The sequence below is a fragment of the Calypte anna genome, chromosome 7 (assembly GCF_003957555.1).
Source record: "Calypte anna isolate BGI_N300 chromosome 7, bCalAnn1_v1.p, whole genome shotgun sequence".
Lineage (NCBI taxonomy): Eukaryota > Metazoa > Chordata > Aves > Apodiformes > Trochilidae > Calypte > Calypte anna.
The window spans coordinates 4,344,474-4,368,727 of record NC_044253.1 but is presented as its reverse complement, the minus strand read 5'-3'; the positions used below and the strand labels follow the sequence as shown (position 1 = coordinate 4,368,727).

At 38.7% G+C, this 24,254-nt stretch overlaps 1 protein-coding gene across 2 annotated transcripts in view; it reads left to right on the top strand.

Annotated features, from left to right (window-relative positions):
* The window catches only part of KYNU (kynureninase), a 57,972-nt gene extending 33,942 nt beyond the window's left edge, over nucleotides 1-24,030 (top strand). For both annotated transcript variants that reach the window (XM_030454350.1, XM_008494358.2), the window contains exons 10-14: nucleotides 729-802; nucleotides 17,654-17,706; nucleotides 19,163-19,248; nucleotides 22,083-22,313; nucleotides 23,705-24,030. In XM_030454350.1, coding sequence (XP_030310210.1) covers nucleotides 729-802; nucleotides 17,654-17,706; nucleotides 19,163-19,248; nucleotides 22,083-22,313; nucleotides 23,705-23,857 — 597 coding nt within the window. In that variant the 3' untranslated portion in view covers nucleotides 23,858-24,030. The remainder of the gene's footprint in view (nucleotides 1-728; nucleotides 803-17,653; nucleotides 17,707-19,162; nucleotides 19,249-22,082; nucleotides 22,314-23,704) is intronic.
* Nucleotides 24,031-24,254: the final 224 nt, after the last annotated feature.

Sequence of the window (24,254 nt, the reverse complement as noted above, 5' to 3'; positions counted from 1 at the left end):
ATATGCAAAGGGTCACTGAACAGGTCAGACAAATAAGAACTACACCTGAACTGCTGATTAAGTCTTGGCTGAATCTTTGAACCAGCCACAAGGAAGAGATGGACACTGACTTTAGAGGTGGCTTTGGTACAAGAAGCTCCAAAAGATAATAATATCAGTGACCTGTAAGGTCTTGTGGGGATGAGATAGAAGCTCATGGTGGTTAAACATCTGCTCTGAAGAACATCCTGCTCTGTGGTCAGTTTTGGAGGCTCTTTTTCTCACACTGAGAAATTTGTGTGGCTCTGGGATTTTCTTAAGCAGCCTCTAAATAAGAGAATTTTTTTTCCTGAACTTAAATAATAGCTAATGACAGAAAAAGGTAACTTTAGTTCCTTTGACTTCTCTTCAGATTAAGTATCAACAGATATAATCTGCTGCATTGTTTGATGACTCTGCTGTATGTATTCTGGCATGAGGCTGTTTCAGCCATACCTCAATTTTCTAGCTTTTTGTCTGTTAAACTTCAAATATCACATTTAAGCCAAGAATGATATTTGCAGAACTAATTTGAAAAAAATATATCAGCTTTTGCCTACATCAGCACTTTAAGCCAAATGCTTATATCTCCAGTTAGAAACCACTAGAAATATTAAAATTAGTGTGTTAAATAGAGAGGGGTGAGGGAAGGCAAGCCATACTTTACACTTAATGAGCATGACGTGTACATGTTGATTTATTCTTCCCAGTATTTGAATTCTGGAGCAGGAGGCCTGGCTGCTGCCTACATCCATGAGAAGCATTCCCAGAGTATTAAACCAACGTAAGTTTAGGGGTTTATATCCAAAGAAAAGGTGCTGTGAAGTTTAAGTGAGAAAAAATCTTCCCTTTGGGTTGAGATCTGAAAGTGAGGAAGTGTATAGACTCCTAGTCATGGACTGTGGACTTGTCCAGATGTGTTCACACTTCTGTATAGATGCAGAAGAACATCTTTGTTCCAAAAAACCCCCTCATTGAGTTAATATTTGTTAATATTTGTCTTCTTGCATTGATGGAAAGGGTACTACAGATATAAATAATCTGGCTATCAGACTTTGTTAATCTTCAATGTATTTCCTGCTTGAAATCTGCTATCAGTTCTACACAAAACATGATAACAAAAGAGACTGCTTATAATATTAAAAGCAAGTAACCTAAATCATGCTTATGAGACTGCTTAATATAAAGAGAATATTTAACATCTTCCTTTAGAAATGGATTTTTTTAACAATTGCAGTCTTTTGTTCATGAACAAAATGAAAGACAATTTCAGCTCTCTGTCTAATAGCTATTTAATTCTGCCATGTTTTCATTAAAATTATATCCCCTGGTAAAGTTAGGATGTATTACACGAAGATCTGTGTTCTCTAAGACTGTATAATCCATGAAAAGCTGTTCTATCAACCAAGGTTAGTTGCATTAAAAAATCCAAAATACCCAGTATTTAAAATGTTGTATGACTGTGCTTTATGTATGTATTGTAAGAGCAGCAGAATTAATACTTTTGATGCAGAGACAAATGTAAACATTTCCTTCTGGCTATAATGCTTGGAGGAACTGCTGGCACTTGCTTTTATTTTAACTTAAAGGAGGAAAGATAAATCAGGTTTCCGAGAGAAATAACATTATAATAAGCAGCTTCACTGCACTATGTGCTGGTTTCAGACTGTCTAGACTCCCAGGAGATAACAAAATAACACTGATAAGTTCTTCTCAGTCACCCATAACAGAAAACTCATTAGGATGACATATGATCTGTTGTGAGCTGATTCCATCCTCACATGTGAACACAGAGAAAATATTCCAAATATCTGGATATTTCTTCTCGAAAACTCTCTGTGGGTTTTGTTTTGGTTTTTTTCTTTTTCTTTTTTTTTTTTTTTTTTCTTTTTTTTTGTGGGTTTTTTCCTTCTTTTTTTTTCCTTCTTTATTTTTTGTCCTTTTTTTTTCCTTCTTTTTTTTCCTTCTTTTTCTCCCTTTTTTTTCTTTTTCTTTTTTTTTTTTTTTTTTTTTTTTTTTTTTCCTTCTTTTTTTTTTTTTTTCTTTTTTTTTCCTGGAATTGCTCTTATGGCCTTTTTTGCTTGCTTGATGAAATTTTGAAACTTCTGTGAGGGCATTAGCTTGGTAGTGTAAGTAAAAGCTTAGATTAGTTTTTCCTGAGTTTCTTCATACATATCCTGTGTGCTAAATCTGGATACTGAATGTTTTTTAAAAAATTACCTATATGAAATTACTTTTTTCAGCCTGGGGCCTAATTAAGGATATAATTCCAAGCTTTGAGCATAGACCCCTTGCATTATTCAATCACACTTATTTCAGATTTCTTGAGATTTGATAATTGCTCATCAAACTCTTTGCAGTTAATCTGCTCAGGTTGCATTCCTTTTCTTTCTTTTCCACATCCCAGGCCTCCAAAGGAGGCAATGAGACAAAGGAGAATTTATCTATGTCAAAGTATTCAATTTTATAGCTGATTTAAATGCAGAGCTATTTGCTGTCTGCTGTACAATCAAACAGAGTGGAATTCAACTGCCTGGGAAGTTGCAGGTTTTATTTTTTAGCTGGAAAGCTTTGGGCTGTCAGCTGAGCCAAGGATGACACCCAGTGGCCACACAACTTCCCTCCCAGACAGAAGCACCAAACACCTCTGGTTCTTTGTATCTCAGCCCCCACACCAGAGAGTAATTAAATTACAATCCACCTGATATTCTTTTTGTCATTTAAACTGCCTGAAATATTGCTTTTAGCTCAAGGCCAATATTATGTGAGTCACTTTACCCACCTATATAGATTTCTTTAATTTGTCTCATTCTTCAAATTTTCTGCAAGCTATCGACTAGGTAGTTATTTTGTACATGGAAATAATGAATTGTGTTTTAATGTAAAAATGTATCTTCTGACCAGAAGGTTTGCCAAGAGCCTTTGCCTGATTCTGACTGAACCTGGGGCAAAAAGGACATAAACACTCTGAAAATTAAACAGCTCAAAGCAAAATTTTAATTTTAGACCCCAAGAGAATCTTCTGCCCATCACCAAAGGCATTTTGTTTTAACTTCTCCTAATTTCAGCTCCTCCCCATTGGTGCTGCTCCATCCAGAACTTGGCCCCTGAATAAAAATGCCCTTATTTCCTGCTGCTTGCTTCTAAATTGCAATTGGAGAAGGAGTTATTAATTGATTTAATAGCAGGAGCCATGCTGAAACCACTCTGGGCTTTGGCTCTGCAGACCAAGGTTGTGGCAGCTGAACTGGAAGCCAAAGCAACCCAAACCCAGTGATCTCCAGTATGTCATGCCCCAGAAAAAAAAAAAAAAAAAAAAAAAAAAAAAAAAAAAAAAAAAGGTAACTCTAATCCCACTCCTTTATGCTCCTGCAAGCTTACCACAAGAGTTTTTAGAGCTGGTAATTCACTAACTTGGAAAAAGCTTTATGTCCAAGAGCAAGGTTTGATCCTGCTGGCAGGTAAAGGCTTGGGGCACAATGGATTTCTCTGTCCCCTTCTATTTTTGCCACTGTAAAATCTGCCCTAAACTCTCTGGCTTAGCCAGGCACAGGTCTTTAATTCACTACAAGGGCCACGGGTCTGATAGTTACATCCTAATTACATCCTGTAACCTACATTAGGTTACATCCTGTAACCATCCTAATTAACACCTCTACCCAAGTACGCTGGGTACTCCTCTGCTAGTCCCCTATCTTTCTTCTCAGGGCTATCAATGTGACATATATGGGTCCAATATATCCCTGTTTTCTCATGATCTCACCTCCTTTGAAGTCTCTTTAAATACACCAATAACTTTTTTAATACCTTCTCTATATATCACAATGTAATTGTTTTTTTTTCTAATTGTTCTGGAGTATTTTCTCTATGCAAAGGTTTCGGATAAAAAAAAAGCCTGGACAGAGCAGAGCTGTGAAACACTTCTGAAACTGTTTGGTCAGTGCAGATTGGTCCTGTGCCACCAAGTTCCCACATAAATGCAGTTATGTTGGGGAGAGAGGAGGTTTCCTGGGCATGTAGAGCACTGAGGTGATCTACTAAAACAGAACTTTTGCTTGAACAATATTTTGGGCTCCAGAAATGTTTCATTTTTCTCACTTTTTAATTTATTTTTTTTATATTTCTCCTTTTTATCACTTTATTCACATGAAAAGCAGGATACTGAAATCTACCAGGCAAGTTTAGCCATAATGAAATGAGGACCTGGGAAGGAAGGTACAAGCAGAAGTCAGGTGTTTGCAGCAGAATATCTGCAGCTATAAATCTACAGTGAGTTCAGATCTGCCACCAGCTAGCACAGGGGACAAAAGGGGACAGACTCAGAGTCCTGAGATACAAGAAGAAAAAAATGTCCAAGCCAAATCTCTATAAGAAAAAAGTAAGGCACAACTTAAAAAGATGAAAGGGAGCTCAATGTATGTAAAGCAGTCAGGAGAATAATAGATAAGCCTTGGCAGAGGATTAAATGAAAATTGTGCATGGTCTACTGTTTAAAATGAAAGGATTTCTCTTGGCTTAACTTGAGCACAGACTAGTAGAAGGTGGAGTTTAAAAAGAAGTTTGTGTGATGTGCAGAAATGCTGCAAGTGCAGGAAGCAGCTGATGCCCAGAGAGCCTGTCAGCCTGGGTTCTGGGATAACCCAAAAAAGAAACAGAAAAAAAAGAAAAGATTAAAAAAGTGAAAAAAAAAAAAGAAAAAAAAGAAGAAAAAAAGAAGAAAGAGGTAACTGTTTCACAATAGCTTTGAGTAACACAAGGGATCTTCAGACAATTTCTTCATAGGCAGAGGTGTGGGAGTTTCCACTTTTAAGATCCTTTTGCTGCTCAGCACCTTGCAGGGCTTGGTAGCTTCAGCTGAGTTTTTCTTTAGCTGTTTTCTTGATCCCTGAGGAGATACCACATTATTCCTTTTGATTTATTTATTTATCTTTTAATTAGGGCCACATAATCCCCAAATGAAACACCTGAAGCTTATGTGAAACAGATGAAAAAAAACATAGCTTGGGAGAAATGAGTTGAGAACAAAGGACACTCAAAAGGTTGGGAAGGTTGTTTTACATCTATTGTATCAGAAAGAACACAAGTTGCTCTCCTTTAAAATGCTTTTAGGGACAATGAGCTAAGCTGGGTCAGTTCTCACTGACCCTTGGAGCCTTTTCCCCTCTGAGCATCTCAGCACCACTGGAAGTTTTAGCAGAACAGGGCACCCAGGTAGAACAAGGAGAGGATCTGGAGGAGCAATGTGGAGCCTTCCAGGGCAGCAAGATGAGAAATCAGTGGTGAACAGATGGAAACTGTGTGCTGGGGTTTGCAGAAGGGATTGTCACTGGTCCTGGTGGACTCAGATTTTGGATTAATATCTGGATAACCTACTTGTGGAGGGCAGCACGTGTTCCCCCAAGTGCAGAAAGTATCTTGTACTAAGGTAGACATGAGCTGCTTCTTTGCCAAGGAGATGAGAACAATTTAGCTCCTTGAGCTAATTTAGAAACCAAAAGTTAAAGTCTCCCTTGGGAAGAGACTGTTTAGGAATAAAGGCATCGACTAATTAGGCTTAATTGCATTGTCTTGGGATCAGTGATTTATTAGGCCAATCTAGACCCATGATGGGCCTGCAGGGGTGTGTTCTCTGATTCACCAAGTGCATGGCAAATATCCAAGAGCATTTTTAAACTTTGAAGTGAGTCTCTGGGAGAAGAAAAGAGAGAGGTTAATGTGTATTCACATCATCTCTTCCCGTTCTCATTTCTTCAGCCCTGTGCATCTTTTTATGTGGCTCCCATGATTGTTTCCTTGTTCTCTGTCAAGCTTTTTTTCTCCATCTTTCTTCAAATCCTCCCTGTAATTAAGCTGTATCTTCAAGCTATCAGTTTCTTTTCTCATTATAAATAATCTCATTCTCTCCTCTCTGAAGGTCTTCCCTATATTTTGTCATCTTTGCCCTGGTTAGATTTTAAGTTGTTTGAGAGAGGAGCTGTGTGTGTCCTTGCAAACTCCTAGGAAAACATGTGAGTAAATGTGCTGTACATCAAATCTACCTCACCTGTAGGGTAGCTGGAATGATTATGAGTTGTTTACATTCCCTGTGTGTACCCCCATTCCAATTAGACACTCTAAATTTTGACATCTTGAACCTTAAAATGGAGCATGTGGAAAATTAGAGCCATGGTTCCTGTCAAATTTCTTAAATATTTACAGTAGTTTTATTAAAAGCATGGTGGTGGCCTGATTCATGCTTTTCATGCCTGTTATCAAGGCTTCAAAATGCTAGGATAAGAGGAGATAAAAAAGTAATCAAAAGTACTTAGCTTATAGGAGTCACATATTTTCCAAAACAGTGTTAACAACATAGGTGCATTGGGCTGCAGACATCTGCAGAGATTTTTGGGTGCAGATTTGGAGACTTTATATAAATTTCAATCTTTTCTTGACAACTGGCCCTTTCTTTTATCTAAAACTCTACCAACAATATGAAGAAATCTCATCTAAAGCATGAAGATTGTCACAGCATTTTTGAAAAGAATTTTTATTCTAAGGTTGGTAAGATTCTTACAAGAACATATATATAACATGGTACATGCAACAGGTCTTCAGCAGTCACTCACTAAACTGGTGAGCTTACATGTTAGATCAGAGCAGATTGATTCCTCCTGCATCTCTCCTGGACCACTCTGATGGGACACACACCCCTTAGTCTGCTCTGCCATGACCCTTTCCCACTCCCAGCCTTGCAAACAAGAGGGATGTGGCCTTGTTCCTTGTGGTTCTGCTTTCCCACCTCCCTCCTCTAGCTTCTCTCATCAGATGGTGGAAGACTCAACTGCTTCAACACTTGAAAGGAACCCAACAGGCTCAGCCTGATGGCAAGGTGAGTGTAGCCTGGGGGCAGCTCTTGCATTCCCATTAACTCGAAAGAAAGAGGTCCTGGGGCTCTCCTTGGAGTCTGAATGGTTGCTGTGATTTATTTTTTTTTTCCTTTTGCTTCAAAGGACTTATGTTGTTAGCTGCTTGCTCTTTGTGCCTCAGTTCTCTGCTTTGAGACAGGTAGTTTTGAAAGCACTTGGCTGTGTCTTGATTTTTCCCACTAAGAGAAAGCTGAGTGAACTTCCCCAGATGTAATGCTTAAGCTGGTGTCACACACCTGTAACAAAATGGAAAGAAAACCTTCTTCACCTGCCTTTTTAATTAGTCACAGAGATATTTTGCCCCCTCTAATAGCAATCCATACCTTTCTGTATCCATCTCACAGATCCTTTGTCTCCCAGGGAGGCAAAAGTTTATTTTCAACAACAACAACAACAAAAAAATCAAATATTCTGCTGTTTTCCTCTGATCTCATTTACCTCTGTGCAGAAATGTGCCAGAACCAATGCAATTTTGCATTTGGGATTTCCTACCAGATGTTCACTCACTTTCAGTTTTTTGGTAATTTTTCACTTTTTCTATTTCATATTCCCACTCTTGGTACTTTCTGTGAAGTTTTTCTCCTAAAATTCCCTATTAAAGCTGTAGTCTCCACATGTTCTTTAAAAATGAGATTTGTTCATGCCTGTGTATTAGTTCTTTAGCCCACAGAGAGCAACTGTTTCTTGTTTTCCATACTGAATATGCTGTCAGAGCATGGTGTGCCTTGAAATAGTTCAATAAATTGAAAGTAGCAGCAATTTTGGCTTTTCTACCATGAATACAGGTAACTTTTTTTTTCTTTTCCATATCAGTCCCCTGGAGTATATCCCTGTCACTGTCAGTCACCACTTCAGGTGGATCTGCCTGTTTCCCAGAGCCTTTTATGTGTATGCACTGGGGGAATTTTGTAGGGGTTTTCTTTTTGCCTTGATTTACCTCTTGTGTTCACTTGTTTCCACTTGCTTTCTGTTCCTCATGCCTTTCTCCTGGCTGGAACCTTCATTTCTCTAGTTCTCAGCCAGAAGATGGTCTCCTCAGGACATAAAACTTCATATTTTTCCTTGGGCTCCCTTAATCAAACCTATTTTATCTTAAACACTACAATCAATTGACTAGATCAATTCTTTTGATCCCAGGTCCTTTCCTTGTACGTTCAGCAAAGTCAGCCCACAGTCTGTGTCCTTCTTGCTCCCCTCCACACTTCTTTGAGTCAGGAGCTTCTTAGAGACCTCCATGACATATATTGTTCCTTCTTGCTCCCTTGCTTTAAGCCATCCTTCCTCTCACTTTCCTTTTATGAAATATTTATTTTCACAGCTGGTTGCTGCTGGTGAGAAGTTCTTGCTGTCACAGCCACTGCTCCTCACTTCCCACTGAAGTGGAAATTGTAGGACAGCTACAGCAAGAGTTTCTGTATGGGACCCAGAGATCAGTGCCCACCTGTGAAGAGCAGTTTCCAGTCAAGGACACTTGTGTTCCTCTCTTATCCCCTTCCTTCTCCTAATTTCTTACTCAGCATGGCTTAAAATTAGGGAGGTCACCACGCCAGTACAACTTTTGTGGGAAACTTGTAGAGTCTTCTTGTCCCATGGCATGAAAAGCAGCTCCTCAGAATGAAGGATTATTTGTTACTCTCTGTAGTTGTTGGCAGTTTATTAAACAAAAATCCAATAATTTCCTAACCTGATCTAGTTTTTCAACATCCCTCTGGTTTTATTGCCAGTTTTCTGACTTGATGTTCTAGCAACCACTTCAGGCAAGCAAGTGAAGAGATTTGATTAGGGTGTGCTGGTGGTCAGGGCTGCAGGTACAGGTAGTTTGGCAAAAGGACATTAAGTGTCCTTATTGGGTGGCTTCTCACCTGCTTTTGCAGTGGAGAAGAGCTTGGGGGGGGGGGGGGGAGGTCCTGAAACCAGTGTTGGATCTTCTGTCAAACATTTGATGTACATAGAATCATAGAATCATAGAATTGGCTGGGTTGGAAGGGACCTCAGAGATCATCAAGTCCAACCCTTGAACCACTGTTGCGGCTGCTAGACCATGGCACTGAGTGCCACATCCAGTCTCTTTTTAAATATGTCCAGGGATGGAGAATCCACTACATCCATGTGACCTCATGTTGAATCTTTGACCTCCTGACAAACCTATTTTAAGGCCCCCAACACTGGTGGTTTATGTGCCACTGAAAATTAGGGCAACTACAGTCCCCTATAGCAAGGCCCCCAAGACACGTTTCTCACATGTTTTCTAGTGATGGATGACATTTCATTTGAGGATGGACTCTTTATAACAACTGAAAAATGCCCATTTCTGTTCTCCCACAATGATTTCATGTCTTAAACTTAAGCTCTTTCTTCCTTGAGTGTCACTCTGCATTAGTAACTGCTTTGGACTACAACTACTGGATTCTCTGACAATTCTGCTGACACTTTGAATTCAATTAGTTCCAGCCACTGACATTAAAAAAAAAATATTAAAAATTCTCAGCTCATGTGGATTACTTCTTGTTTCAGGCAAAGAGCAGAGGTGATAACTCTTACACTTCAGCTAATAAGGATTCTAGCATGAGAAAGGTCTTGCATTAATATTGTGATTGCTGTACTCAAAAACAACAAAGACTTTACGAAGCACAACTCCCTAGATCTTAAAATTTTTATATTATAGTTCAGTAAGATAAATGTATTATTTAGAAATATATCTGGATATCATCCCCTCAAAGAGTCATTGAAGGGATTGAGGAGACTGTGTAGTTCAGTAAACGCATCATAGTAATCAAAACCATCCAAGTCTCCTTTAAGTCAGAATTCACATTTAAAAGTACCTCTAGGAGGGATTGTTGCTTTTGCTTCTTTTTTAATTTAATCTACTTGAAACAGCCTAGGAAAAATTACCAAATTCTCAAAGAATGCACTATGTTCTTTTTTATCACCCTACTATAATTGGGAATTATTCAATACTTTATAAAAATCACTGAGAACTTTATTAATATCTCTATGAGTAAATTGGCTCCCTGCTTGATTTTTAATTTCTGGTCTTAGGCAGAATATTTCCTTTCCCCTTACTAAATGTGCTAACATACTCTTGGCATTATTCCCCCTTTTCATATATCTGATATTTGGCTAGTGGAAGTGATATATGAGCACTTTGTGATAATAGTTGTACCTCAGCTGATTTAACAGTTTTTAATTCAACTTCATTAGCTTTAGAGGGGTTGGGGGTTTTTTTTGTTTCTTTTTAGTTTTGTTTTTTTATTATTATTTTTGTGAGATCTTGTCCTGGGATTTAATTTAGGCTCCAATTTTGTCTGCATCTTGCTCATACCTTTCTCTTGCCTGATCATGAGGCAGGAAATTACCATCCCTCATTACAAGCCTTAGAGGGTTGGCAGAGAGCCCTGCACCACTCCAAGGGGCCCTGATTGGATTCACAGGGTTTCAATCAGAAATTTCTCTTTCTCCTGCCCTGATCACAGAAACTTGGTTCCTGCTACTCAGTCTCCTTTTGTTTGGAGCTGGAGGGGTAATGTGGAGGGACACGTTGATATTGGTGTGTTCCCAATTGTGTGGAGTCTAAAAGACTCACAAGGACCAAAATCAATGCAAGAAGAGAGTGTGTGTATCCTCTGTCTCCAAGTACTTGTCAGCTGTAAATCACCTTGCACTTGATTGACCAAACAGCCACGATTTTCACCCAAGAGTCTCTCTAATTGTGGCAAGAGTTGCATTTAATTCCCCTGCCTTAGAGAACAGCAGAGCTCAGGGAGCTGAGAGCTGCCCAGCTACTTTTGGAAAAGTGATTATTACTCAAATCTAGAGTTTTCTGAATTTCACCCACTGCAGTTGCATGGTAAGTAATGGTCATTGTTTAACTTATGAAACTGTTTTTCAGGATTTTGGTCTTTGCTGTTAGAATTTACTGCTAGGCAGAAAGTGAATTTAGCAATTTTTCCACCAAGATGACTCAAAATAGAGGAGAGAAATTGTCTCACTTTAGATGGTACTGAAAATGCAAGTGCCTTAGCAGAAGGAAAATGTCATGTTATTAGCCTCTAATACAATCATATTACTTTGGTCTTTTGACAACGTAAAGTCTCATTGATATTAAATATGAAGAGTTGCTACTTTCAGAGTAAAAAGTTTTCATAAAGAGTTTTGATATTTTTTATTTCCACTGAGTTCTAAGAGACTGATCCATTAATAATGGATGGCATTGCTCTCAAGTCTCATATGCTTAATAATTAGGAAACATTTGTAATGAGTTTGAGAGGGTAAGGAAAGCCCTCAGAGTATGTGTAAGTCCAAGACTACAGAAGTCTGAGGCTAATAATTACCTGGGCTTCAAAAGCTTTTCAAATTCTGACAACAGGTCTTACTTAAAATTAGCAACAGGCATAGCATGGAGCAGAATAATGAAAGGAGATCAGTCTTACCATTTGGGATAAAGGATGCTTAAATAGATAGAAAGGAGAAAAACAAAACAAAACAAAAAGAGGCTTTAAATATAGCTTCTGGCAATCTCAGCAAGGTTTTCTGAAGGAGACAGCCAGAGTTAGATTTCCAATATTGCTAGATTTTAACAGGGACTAGTTGCTAACTCCCTTAATCTCCCATGCAAATCCCAGCCCATATATATACAAATATATATATATATAAATACAAATATAAATATAAATATATTCCTGTGAAGTACAGACCATAACCGACAGCCTCACAGTATATGAAGAATTTCACCTACACGAGGGTTAAAATGTTTCAGTTCTACAATTCAGTGATCAAACTAGGAGTTGCTTTTCACTTATTCTTTGCTTTGAGTAAAAAGACCCCTCATTGCTACACCATATATTATTTAAAATATTTTTCTGCCTCTCACAAACTGTCAGCAGGGGAGCCATGGGGCAGAGCAGGACTTTGCATTGGTGCCCTGTAAGGAGAGGATAGAGTTTCAGTGTACTAACATTGTCCATCCCCAGTTTTGTTTCAGCACAGCTGCAAAAAAGTGTGGAATTAAGCAATAGAAATTGTTTTTTTTATTATTTTATTTTTTTTCTTGACATAAGTGCCAGCTAGGTGACAAAATATTAAATTCTGAAGTAACCAGCAACCTGACATTGGAAACAACTTTTGAACCTCAGAGTGTAATTTGACTGATAGGAAGGAAAAAACCCTAGTGGCACCAGCCACTATCTTCAAATCCCCTTTCTTTATCTGCATTTCACAAAATCCAGTACAAGATAATCCAAGAAAAACTTTTTCTCTATTTTTACATGGTCCTCAGCACTAAAACATTCTAACCAATATATTCTTGCCATTCACCAGAGAGCTAAGGCAGTACTGAACAGCATTTGCAGAGCCAAGGGCTTGAGGCATGGAAAGACTGAGTGACTCATCCAGGATCAGACAAGTTGGTGATGGCAAAGAAAATTGAAATTCCTCAAACTCCTCTAGTCAACGAGGCAAAAAAATTGCCATTTGAAGCCATGAGCAGTTTTTTTCTGCTTTCTTTGGGGAGGGTGGCTGGGGAAATTCTTGCTCTTTGTTCTGAATTTGGCATTGAAGAAGCACAATAATGCTCGTCTGGTTGCAATAAAAATTGGTGCAATAAAAAAATGAAATGAAAACATATAAAAAAAGACAATTAGAAAACTGCAATGAAATTAATGCAGAGTAGAATGCAAAGATTGTGTGTGCCCCAGGTGTTGAGCCTGGGGATCAGGTCTGGTCTCAGGGGGAGTGGTTGGTAAACCCAGGTCAGAGAAAGGTGGCTTAGATGGGCTGAAACAACTGTTGATATGAGTTTGGCTTCTGGGATTGACTTTTTTTCTGAATGTAACAGTATTAGGAGATGTTCCTCCTCAGGGTCTGAGTCCTGGTTGCTTTTTCCATCTGTCTTGTGTTATGTACAGTCCAGGGCACTGGAGGAATGTTCTTCAAGGTCTGGAACTTTCAGTTGAACTGCAGATTCCCATATGGTGTGTTAAGGAATACTTTTTGGTCTTTAGAAGCTGGCTGCACCATTAAGCTTTTTAACTTGCTTTTTGAGATATGAAAGCTGGGCAGAGGTGGATTCTGGCTGTGGCAGCAGTGGTGAGGTTTGTTATCACCACATTCTCCTAGGCAGCAGGATGATGGTCACTCACAGGCAAATCACTGGGGCTGAGGTGAGATGGAGTTTTGTCTGAGCTTCAGGCTGGGTCCAGCATCCAGGCTTTGTGTTCTCCTAAAGTCTCATTTTTAAGACTTGATGGGTTGTTTGTTTAACACATTTTCTTCTAATTGGAGACACAGTTAACCTCTGTTCTGAGCCTCTGTCAAACTCCTGGTCATCTGTCATAGGTCTTAAAGTTGCTGTGAGACTTAAGCACAGGCCATGGATGTGTGAGGGCTGTGCTCCATTTAATTCCATTTCATTCCTTTTCCTGCATGAGGTTGCCTTTGCAGGCACCACACAACATCTGCTGGAGTTCTGTGTAATAAACTTGGGGAACAGGGAGATGTCTCATTAACTCCTCAGAACCGATTCTTACTCATAGCTAAAAGAGGAGCATAAAAACTCAAATGAATCTTTGCCAACACCTGGAAGATTTTTTGCAAGAAAAAAGCAATGTGTGAACGAAGAGCTGAGTGACATCAGCTGCTTTGTGGACACATTCTGTCCCAAAACTGCCTGCATCTGATTTAGCTTTCTCCATGGTTTCATAACTATAGAGTGCTTTGCTGATATATGCTCCTGATAGAAATAATCTAAGTAATGAATATGAAATGTCTCAATAGCTTTCTGACCTGATAAAAGAGGGGACAAAAACTGTCCCATGCCCAGTGAAGTGGGCAAATGGGATATAACATACTCTTAATCTCAGAGTGCATTCCTGTTGTAGCTTTTCAACATTCTTCCTCACCGATGTGAGATGATTTCTCACACAATGCAGTGACAGGATACTTCCAGCCCATTGCCCTGGATTGCTAAAGTTGAGTCACATTAATAATATTTCCCTGCTTTCTCTATCACTGCTTAGAGTGTCTTCTTTTCTTCTTCTTCTTTTTTTTTTTTTTTTCCTTGCTGAGCAGGGAAATGAGACCCATGTTGCTTCAGGCTGTAAATTATAAATGAGTCGCATGATCATCTGTAACTTCGAAGCAAAGGTCAAGGCAATTTTTTTTTTTTTTTTGGTCCTTTTTTCTGTGTTCTTTAACTGGATCTTCTTTGATGTTTACACTGCACATACATCATGATCATTATATTCTTCACTCCTGCATCATTAATGCAACTACAAACGGTACAGTTCAAGTTGGGAACAACCAGCACTTCAGTCTAATGCAGATAGATGTGAAGGAGGAAAATGAGCTAAATAAAAATACTTATTGAAGGGATCATTCCCTGGTGTAAATGCACTTAAAGAGAGTTTGACTAAACGAGAGGATGCCACTACTTTCTGGAGTCATTTTCAAGCCCAGCAGGTCTTTGTTCCTTAATTTGTAAATGAGAGAACATTCTGGTGTAAAACTAAGGAATTTGAAAACCTTTCAGGAATATTGCATTATAAACCCACTTGTTCCATGAAACTGGCCTAGTAAGAGTTTGCTTCAACTGCAGAATTCCCTGGGAGAGTCTCAGTGCTGACAAACCTAAGGACAAGGGTATAATTTGAGGGATGAAATAGGATAATGTGTTATCCATTCTAAAATTTATTATAGATGTGGGTTTGCTGAGAATGGGAACCCCTCACAGAAAAAGCCACAGCTGATCTGACACTAATTTACTCTTCTTTTGGAGAGTAAATGCACTATAATACATTTAATGTTCATTTTGGTGCTGGATGAAGAGACATTAGCTGTAGGTGGCCATGGGTTGCTTGGGACTGGCAGCTGAATGCCACCTGGGCACAGACCATGAGTTGGCTGTCTCTTGGACAAACATTTTAATTAGTGTTGTGTTAAAACAAGACAAGTGCTCAGTTTGGGTCCATTTACATGTAGAAGGCAGTTACCTGTAAAGCCTTTTCTCCAAGGCTCCTAGAGGAGGGTTTGTGAAATCAGATCTTCTTTTCCTCAGACACACTGATATTTCACACCTCCTAAAATGTTTTTTATCTGGACTGAAAAGGATGCAAAGCATGTGTCCAGATACCAACAAGTTCTAGGTGGTTTTAAACACAAAGGTTTTCCAGGCAACTTCCACATTATGCATTTTGTACAGGTTATGGTTTGGAATTCAGAATCAATTTAGATCTTGGTGCCTTTGTTTTTTGAAGCAGGAATAGTCAAAATGGAGGCTTCATTTCAAAATCCTCATTGTGCATGCAGAATAACAACTCTTTAATAAGGCATTTTACTGCAGTATTTTAATGTGCAGTTTTATTGCCTATTATTTTTAGAGAGCATTTATAAAGCCTTATGGCTGGGGTTTAACACCTTCACTATTTCCCATCATAACAGGTTGAAATTTGGCATAGCAGTGGCAACCTTCATTTCAGAAATTTCACAGAAAATTGTAAACAGCAAATCGCTAATTTGTAAAGATTTTGTGAGTTTCCACACTTTGAAGCCTGTCAACTTAAATGTCAAATAATATGACATCCATATGGACCATTAGATCAATGGGAGTGCAAGGACCAGAGCTGCCTCAAAGTGCACATCCCGTAGTGACACCTCTGAAGTTCTAGAACAGCCAAAAAGAGAAAAAGAAAAAGCAAATTGTCAAAGTTATGGTGGGAAAGGGTGAGATAGCTAAAGCTGGCTTTAAAAAAAAAAAAAATCCTTCATTCTGTCATTTTTGGAAAAGTTTTGAAATTTCTTTTTCAAAGTTGCAGACGTGGAGCTGCAGCAGAGCTCTGGTTTTAAGCCAGCTTCAGAGTTATCAAGTTTTAAGCATTCCAAAATGCAACCAGAGTGCTTTTCTTTAGGTTCTATGTGGGTAATACTCTGGCTGTGTTTATTTTGTCTTTGACTTTAGGATGTGGTCCCAATAGGACAGTTTTGTTTGCTCCTTGCTACAGGGTAATAGTCCAAATGTTCCATTTCCCCCTTTTTTTTTCCCCTGTTTAAAACTTATGAAATTCATAGACTGTTGTGTGCCAGTGACATTAGTAGTATGTTGTAGTAACATAAAATACTCAGGGTTTACAGTGAAACATTCTCTATATATTATAAGGTTCATATTGAATAGCTGCAACACATTTTATGAGTCAAAGCATCAGTAACTGAGTCACTTGGGCAGAAGATGCATTTTACTTTATTTGGGATGTATTCATTTTGGCAATGCAATATCTCATTTGAAATGAATGTATATTGCACTATTGATTTTCATGGGTCTTGGAATAATAAAAACATCAAGCAGCAATAAAGTTTTTTTCTATATACACCATGTTTGGATGCAGCTTAGAGCCTTTCATAGAAGTAAACATAAAACCTGTGCTGTTGTACAGGAATATGAAGTACCTTATTTTACACCATGGTGTAATGGTACTCATATAACAAGTCTTTAACTCAAATGTGGTCTTAATTCTGCAGATCTAAGCTCTTTTTAAGCATACTGCAAAGAAATGTTCCTGCTTTAGAGAAGGTCAATAATTTTTTTTTCCTTTTTTTTTTTTTTAACTTTTAGGAAGGCAGATATATCATGAGTTTTACTTAGAGCTTTTTTCTTGCTATTACACATTTTCAATACTTCCCAGGCTTCCCTACTAAAAACTCTGGTACCAAACACACAGACAACTGAGCAAAGCCTTGGAAAAAGTGATGTCCAACATATTCAGTCTTGGAACCCACAGGGTCCTTCCTGACTTCTAAGGTGTTGATTAATATTGTAGTAGCATTGACACATAGGAAATTTAATGTACTTAAATTATATTATTAGTTACTCTTATTAGTCACTGATAATGCAAACTATGGAGTTAGGAAGCATGGAACCTAAGGGAAGTGGGAAGAGACTCCTTGATTTTGGAAGGTTGGCTGCTGCTCTGTAAAATTGTTTATATTGTATATTGTATATATTTTTTATCCTTGAGTATATTTTTTCATCAAATATGCAAATGTGAATCATGGAATGTCATCCAATTTAAAAGCTTGGATAAATAATTTTCAGAGTAATTAATATTTTTTTTTTTCTTCTGGACATTATCTAAAAAAATCTGATTTTTGGATTAAACTGTTTTCTTCTTTTGGTTCTTTTCTTCTTTTACTTTAAAGAAAGATTTTATCATAATAAACTCTGTTCAAAAATGCTACTGAGAATTAACACTGCTTTCCCACAGTAAGGAAAAGGAAATGCCTGCACAATCTTTCTGTGGTCCTTTTATCTCTCTGCCCATAACCAACTCCTTTGCTTAGTGAAACTAAGTCAGATTTTATAGCACAGTTTATCTTTCAGTACTCATTAAATTAAGGTTGATTTTAATGTCTTGAAAGAAAACAGTGAAAATATTTCTGTTCTATTTTGTTTTTCATGAAATGAAATCAGACAAAATGGATGTTGTTAGAAATCAATAGCTAATTGAAAGATGTGGCACATTTTATCATTAATAGTTAAAATGAAATACCCAAATAGAGATATTAAGTTTTTAGTGATAGCTATTTATACAATTTATTGTATTTTTATGTCACTGTTAGAAGTACACTCTATTATTAGAAATGTACATATTTCTTAATCTAATTTATATATTTCTTTACTCTCCCCTAAATTAAAATATGTAATGCCAAGATTGCTATTAATTTATTTTCTTTACAAATCTTAGGCTAATTGGCTGGTGGGGTCACGACTTCAAAACACGATTCTTGATGGAAAACAGTATGTACTTTTACACTTCCAATTTTGCCTCATTTGATATCTTTGTCTAAAATCAGCTTCCCTTTTCATAGTAGTTTGAGTAGAAGGGATAGAACTTTGCATTTCCTCACTTATGCTAAAGGTATTAAGCTAAACCTGTCCAAAATGCAATGGAGTGAACGAAATAAATGTGGGAATTCATCTCTGGGCATATGGGTCTGACTGTCTGCTTCTAGATATTTTACTGAAATGCCTTCAAAATGCAGCTGTAGAATATGGATGAAGGTTTTGAAGTAACTCAGTGAATTAATCAGTGAATAAGTCTCTGAGGAGCGAGGATCTGCTATGATTCACTTGGGTAATACCATCCTTTAGGATTAGTTCCAGTGGTATTAGTGAGAAATTACATAAATAAAGGTAAGGTAACCTGACATAAGTCATGAAATACCACTAATGTTTCAGCTTCTCCAAATCCCTTGCACTAGGATGGGTTTTAAGACAAAAGCAAACCTGCGCTGAAGAAGTAAATGTACATTGTCCTAATAGGAAAGGAGGACTCTTTTCCAGATCTCCTGGCCAGCCTGTTCAGCTTCATTTTAGTGTGGCAGAGAGAATATAATGAGGAGGAGAAAAGGAGTTTTTGGCTGGAGGGGTTGTTTTGGTTTTAATATATTTTTAATTTTCTGCAGCAACGCCTATCGATGTGACTTTGGCTGGAGAACTCCTCCCTAATAGCCTCAGTCTGCTCTTTGTTTTCTGACCAAGTGCAAGAGTGTGGCACTATGGAAAGCCAGCAGGAGACACAAATTACCTTGAAATACTGTTTGAAGAAGGAAAATATTGTTTGTTCATTTCCACGGGCGGTTTATAGGGTAGAAGTTGGGCAATGCTCATTAGAAAATTAGCCAGTGCGTGAAGAGCATTTCCTCTTGCTCTGGTGCTGGAGCATGAAATATAAACGGTGACATGGAACCTACAGGCTGGCTATACAGACTTATTAAACAGATTTTGTGAAATTTCACAGCCCTAAAGTCAAGGCAGCTTCTCTGCCTGGCCTGCAGCTACAGCTGTGGCCACGGCCTCCCACGTGTCTCGTCACTTTAATAAAGTTGAGGAACATGATTCCCTGCTCCCTGGCAGCACGGCAGGAGCGTGGCTCTGCTGACTTGGAATTTCTGTGGTTTGTGCCAGTGTGAAAAGAGATTCAAGTGTAAAGGTGGTTTTAACACACACCATTTAAACAAATTAATTGCAGTTCTCTAGTTCCCATGAAGCCGCTGATGAAGTCGTCCGTGGGATAAAATTGGGCATCTCTCTAAGTTAAAAGTGTTGGCTGTGAAAAGATTACTATTCCCTTTTAATGACTGGTTCCTGCATTAGGGAAATATTTTATGGCATGAGGACAGGCTTCAAGATAAGGTCCAATTCATTAAAAGGAAGAAATCAAAAACACTAATATGACTTATTCATTTTCCAGAATTGCAGCTAAGTGAAGGAATTAATGGATTTCGGTTATCGAATCCTCCAATTTTACTGGTCTGTGCTCTGCAAGCTAGTTTAGAGGTAAGTAATTGCTTTACTTTGAGACAGAATTTAAGGGTATAAAAATATTAAATGAATGTTATGCAGATTATGGCTGTCTCCCTTTTAAAAAATAAATTGCAGAATAGCTAAAAGCAAAGAAAGGGGGGGAGAATAAAAAACAAACAAAATAGCCCACACCCGTGAGAGACCAAAGCTTTTAATAAATATGCTCATCCCTTCAGTATTCTCACAAACTTTGCTGAGGTTTGCACTTCCTGCTGGCACTGTGCTTGTCCTGGTTCTTAGGAGCTCCAGGCAAAGGGTGGTTTTCCCCATTGAGACATTCAGGGGTTGCCTCATGGAAAGGATGCTGTTGCAGATCTTCCTAGGAAGGAATCATGTAACTCAAAAAAATTGTATCCAGAGTGGCTTCTACTTATATTTCCCTGGGCAAAACAGACTTGGCTCCTTTAGGAAGGACAATGGATGTGGCCACTTGGTGTTCTGGAGTCTACATTGAAGTAGTGGCTCAAGGAACCTGTCATTTGCTGTAGTTCAGACAAGCAAAACAGTAACAAACAGAAAAGACAGAAGCTGTCTGTGAATGTTTCCTAAAAGGGGAATCAATGAGTGTGGAGTAGTTCCAGAATGGGTTTTGCTTCATCTCTTCCTTAGTATTTTTGGTGGCCAATGTAGCAAAGCTCCATCTCTGCCCCACCTCTATATCCCTGAGATTGCTGCTGTGAAAGGGGCATTTGTTCCATCCAAAATTAATCCCTTTCTGGCCAGGCAGGGGTAACCCATGTGCCGAAAGCCCTCTGGTCCACCTTAGTGAGGACAATTCAGCTCTATCTGAAGGCATGTGGCTGCCCTCTAAACACCATGTGTTTCATATTGAGCAATAGCAACACTTCGCAGTTGGATGGCTCATTCCTGAAATGCAGAACCCCAACTCTTGCTGGCTGAATGGGATGGGTTTACATAGATTTCCCTGCTATATGCTACATATGCTACTACATTACATTTTTTCCCAAGCTGCTTTTCAAGCCAGCCTTGGTTAACAAGGTTTTGCCATCAGCATAAATGGGAGACTTTTATTTCTGCTAGCATTCAGTTAATGCCAGCGTAAAGGCTGATGCTGGAACAAAGAGCAGTGTCCATAAGCTGTATGTCCCTCTTCTTTATTTACTGAAAAAACAGTATCTTAAGCAAACAAATTAAGAAAATTGCCAGTTGTACTCTCTCCAGCTTCCATGCAATGCTGAAGGACTGCAAAGGGCACGGCGATTCTTCTTGTTCTGCCCGACAATTTATTTAGTGAGTCCTTAAACATCCAATATATTTTTTTAAACTTTATGTGACCTTGGAGATAAGCTGAAAGCTATTCTGCTATGACCCAGATTGTCAGTGCTTCAGTTTGTGTGGGTTGCTGTCATTTAGCCCACTGCAGGGAGCCTGGAACAATGAGGGCTGAGCAGTTTCCATCGCCTCCCCTTTCCGTGCCTGCATTACCTTTTGGCACAGCCAGGATTTCCCAGTGCTAATTGCTCTAATACAGTGGGAAACAAAATAGTTTTCATGTCTGGCAAGAGATGGCTTGTGAAATTGCATGCCACCTTCACTGGGACACATTAAGCAGAAGGCAGTGTTTCCAATGGAAACAATGAAAACTGCAAGTGTTAATGCATGTTATTCCTCAATAATGCTTAAAGTGACTGTTATGGTGGTGGCTGCTCCCTTTTATGGAAAAAAGGGGAGCGCTCGACAGCCACATTTAAAAGATCTTTTCCCACAATTTCACCCAGGAGACCAAATATTCCTTGCACATAGCTCGAGCAAACAGATTTTTGCATGCAGCCTAAGGAGATCCATCCCTCATACTGCTGCACAGCCCAGCAGAACAGGAGGCAGGGCTCCATTTTCCCCTCCAGTAATGTGCTCAATAGTCCTGTGTACCCTCTGCTTGCCTCTATAGGGAGGGAAGCACCTCTAGATTTTTGTGGACCTCTACAAGTACTGACTGCTGGTGGCTCTGGTCCCTGTCAGGTTAATTTTTATGACTGCACTGGCTCTGTGCTGGCTTGCAGCAGCCATATTCTGTTTTGCAGAAGAAACACGAGATGCTTTTGGTTTTCTGCAGCATCTACTGGTTGTGAGAGCAGCATGGACTATTCTACAAGAGTGATTTTCAGATGCTGCTGGAAACCCAACATTGTTTGTTCTTGTCCACATGGCAAGGTAGCCCATGCCATCACATTTGCATGTTTCATGAGTTTTTGCAGCTCATCCTTCCTTGTAGCTGTGTAAAAGCATAGAGCTCTTAAACCTGAATCAAGTAAATATTTTTAATTTTGAAGTAGCAGAGGCAGAGCCTGCAAACCTGCCTGCCCAGGACTTAGAACATTCAAGTAAAAATGTTAGTACAAGCTTCATGTTTTCAGAGACAAGAATTTTAGATCAGTTGTGATGTTTCAGTCTTGACTCTTGGCTTTTGTTACTTGAGGTACCTACAAAAAAACCCTAGAATGTGATTTTGAATTTCACGCAGCCCTCTTGTGTGTGTGGAGAATTTATGGATCCTTTTCAGATATGCAAATGAATGATCTCTTAGCAGACTCTTTTTGTGTGCAAATCAGTTATGCAGATACCAATGTATGTAAAACTTTAACAGTAGAGAGAAATGCCTTTCAGTATCTGAAATAATTACATTATCCTGTGTTTTCAAAAGCCCAATCCTGCCATATTTGTGTCTATCTGACATTACCACTTGATTCCAGTGGTAATGTACAGAGAAATCTGCTCTCCTTTTTGTCTTCTTTACTTCCTTTTTATTTTCAGCACGTTAACAGTATAATGACTGAAAACCATTACAGGTTTTTGGTCAAACTACAATGAAAGCACTGAGGAGGAAATCCATTCTACTCACCGGTTACTTGGAATACCTGATAAAACATTACTACAGTGAGGATAAATCAAATCCAGAGAAGCCCTTTGTGAAAATAATCACACCATCTCGAATTGAGGAAAGAGGATGCCAACTCACTGTATTTTTTTCCCTTTCAATCAAATCTTTGTTTAAAGAGCTGGAGAAAAGAGGAGTAGCTGTAAGTAAATCAAACTTCATCTTTCTATGCTCTATTTTGTGAACTCATACCATAACAGAGTAAGAATTTGGCTTTTGTGCAAACATAGGCTCATCTAAGGTCAAAAAAGACTGGGAATGGTGAAAATTGCTTACCAGCCACCTTCAGTCTAATAAGTGGAGTTATTTTACAAATCTAATTAGTAGTTTTATTTTTTGAATCATTTGTTATTCTGTAGATTGTCCTTTCTCTCTTGATTTATTTCCAGTAATTCTGTGAGTAGCACCCAGTAGTCACTACTAAGACCTAGAGCTGCTATATTGGGTGCTATATATGGCTGAGGGCCTGAACAGGAAAGATAGGCAAAAAAGATGAAAACACATAACAAACAGCAACAAATCACTCCAAAACCAGAAATGCAACAGAACTGTCCAAAAGGCAATGTTTTGCCTTTTCAGTGTTGTGCTGCTCCCCTGCAGTGGGTCTAGGCATCAGGGCAGGGACCACCAAGAGGAGGTCTGTGCCAACCCAGGGGGGTTGGCAGACACCAATGCCACAGCCCAAGGGTGCCATGGAGCTCTGAAACTCTACCAGCCCTTTCCCTGATCCTCAAATGCCCAAACCCTTTGCAAGATGTCAAGGTGGACACATGCTCCAGTAAAAGGGGCACAATTACTGGTTAGCACAGCTAAGAAGGAATAAAGGTAAATTTAAGGCTATACATTTGGTGATGTAGAAGTGCTGGGAGGTGAAGCTGATAGTGTAATGCTATATAAATGATATATGGGTTTTATTTCTGGTGGTGACATGTGTCCCCAAAGAGCAGCTCTTCTAGGCTGAAAACACTCCTGGTTTGGTGCTGCCAGGGAATTCCACGAACTGTTGCTTTTAAGAGAGCACAGGGCCTTAAAGTGCTGGCTTGCCTTCCAGACATTAATATGCTTCAAATCTAAGAGATTATAATAGTCAGCAAATTGTTCGAAGTCAGAGAGGAGAGAGAGAAATACAGTGCAAGCCCTGTAACAGTACTTGTACCTGTAGTAGAAGACACTGTATCATACTGGCATGTTTCTGTTTTATGGTGGTTTTTATATCACCTGTCTGCCTATTCAGCTGTGGGTTGCTAGAGGCACTAAGGTGAATTTTGGGGTTACATAGCTGGTTTAGAGCACCTCAAAGTCCTGCCCATCCTGAGCCTTGCAGCCTTTTTTAGGTCCACGCTTCTCTTCTTGCTATATTCTTCACAATAGTGCTCCTCACAGTAGTTTTTTGGGAGTCCCAAAGTTTTCACATGTGTCTCCTTGTCAGCCCAGTCATTCACCCTTGAAGACAAGGATGACATTTAAAATACAGCCTGACAGATAAATGTGAAGTGACCTGAATTTCCTAAGCACTCCCTTTCTCTTTTGCAGTGTGACATGCGAGAACCAAACTCTCTTCGCATTGCCCCAGTTCCTCTCTACAATTCTTTCCATGATGTGCACAGATTTATTGAAATCCTGGGATCTGCAATTACATCTTCAAAACAAACAGCAAACAATGCTGTGCTATCTGGTTCTTATTGATGGCTCAGCTGTATCTTTTAATCTATTTCTGACTAAGATGCATTTATCCTGCTGAGCGATTCTTTGCTTTGAGTAGACTGAGCTATATCTCATGCAATTTGCAAAAAAATGACTGTGCTTGAATAGTTATTTACAACAGACATAGTTTTATTAAAGCTCATATTTCCACTCTGCTTTGACTTTGACTTCATGAATTAGTATGCTTTGTATGTTTTAATGGGGCTTTTCTTAAACATTTTATGTAGTTTTATTACATTAACTTTGAGAAGCATGGAAGAATTGCTATCAACTAGACCAGGAATGGGAAAAAAATCCCTTCTTTATTATAAAAATGATGCATAATAAAAAGTGGAAAATAGACAAATCACCAACAGTTAAAAGATACAGTCCAATTTAC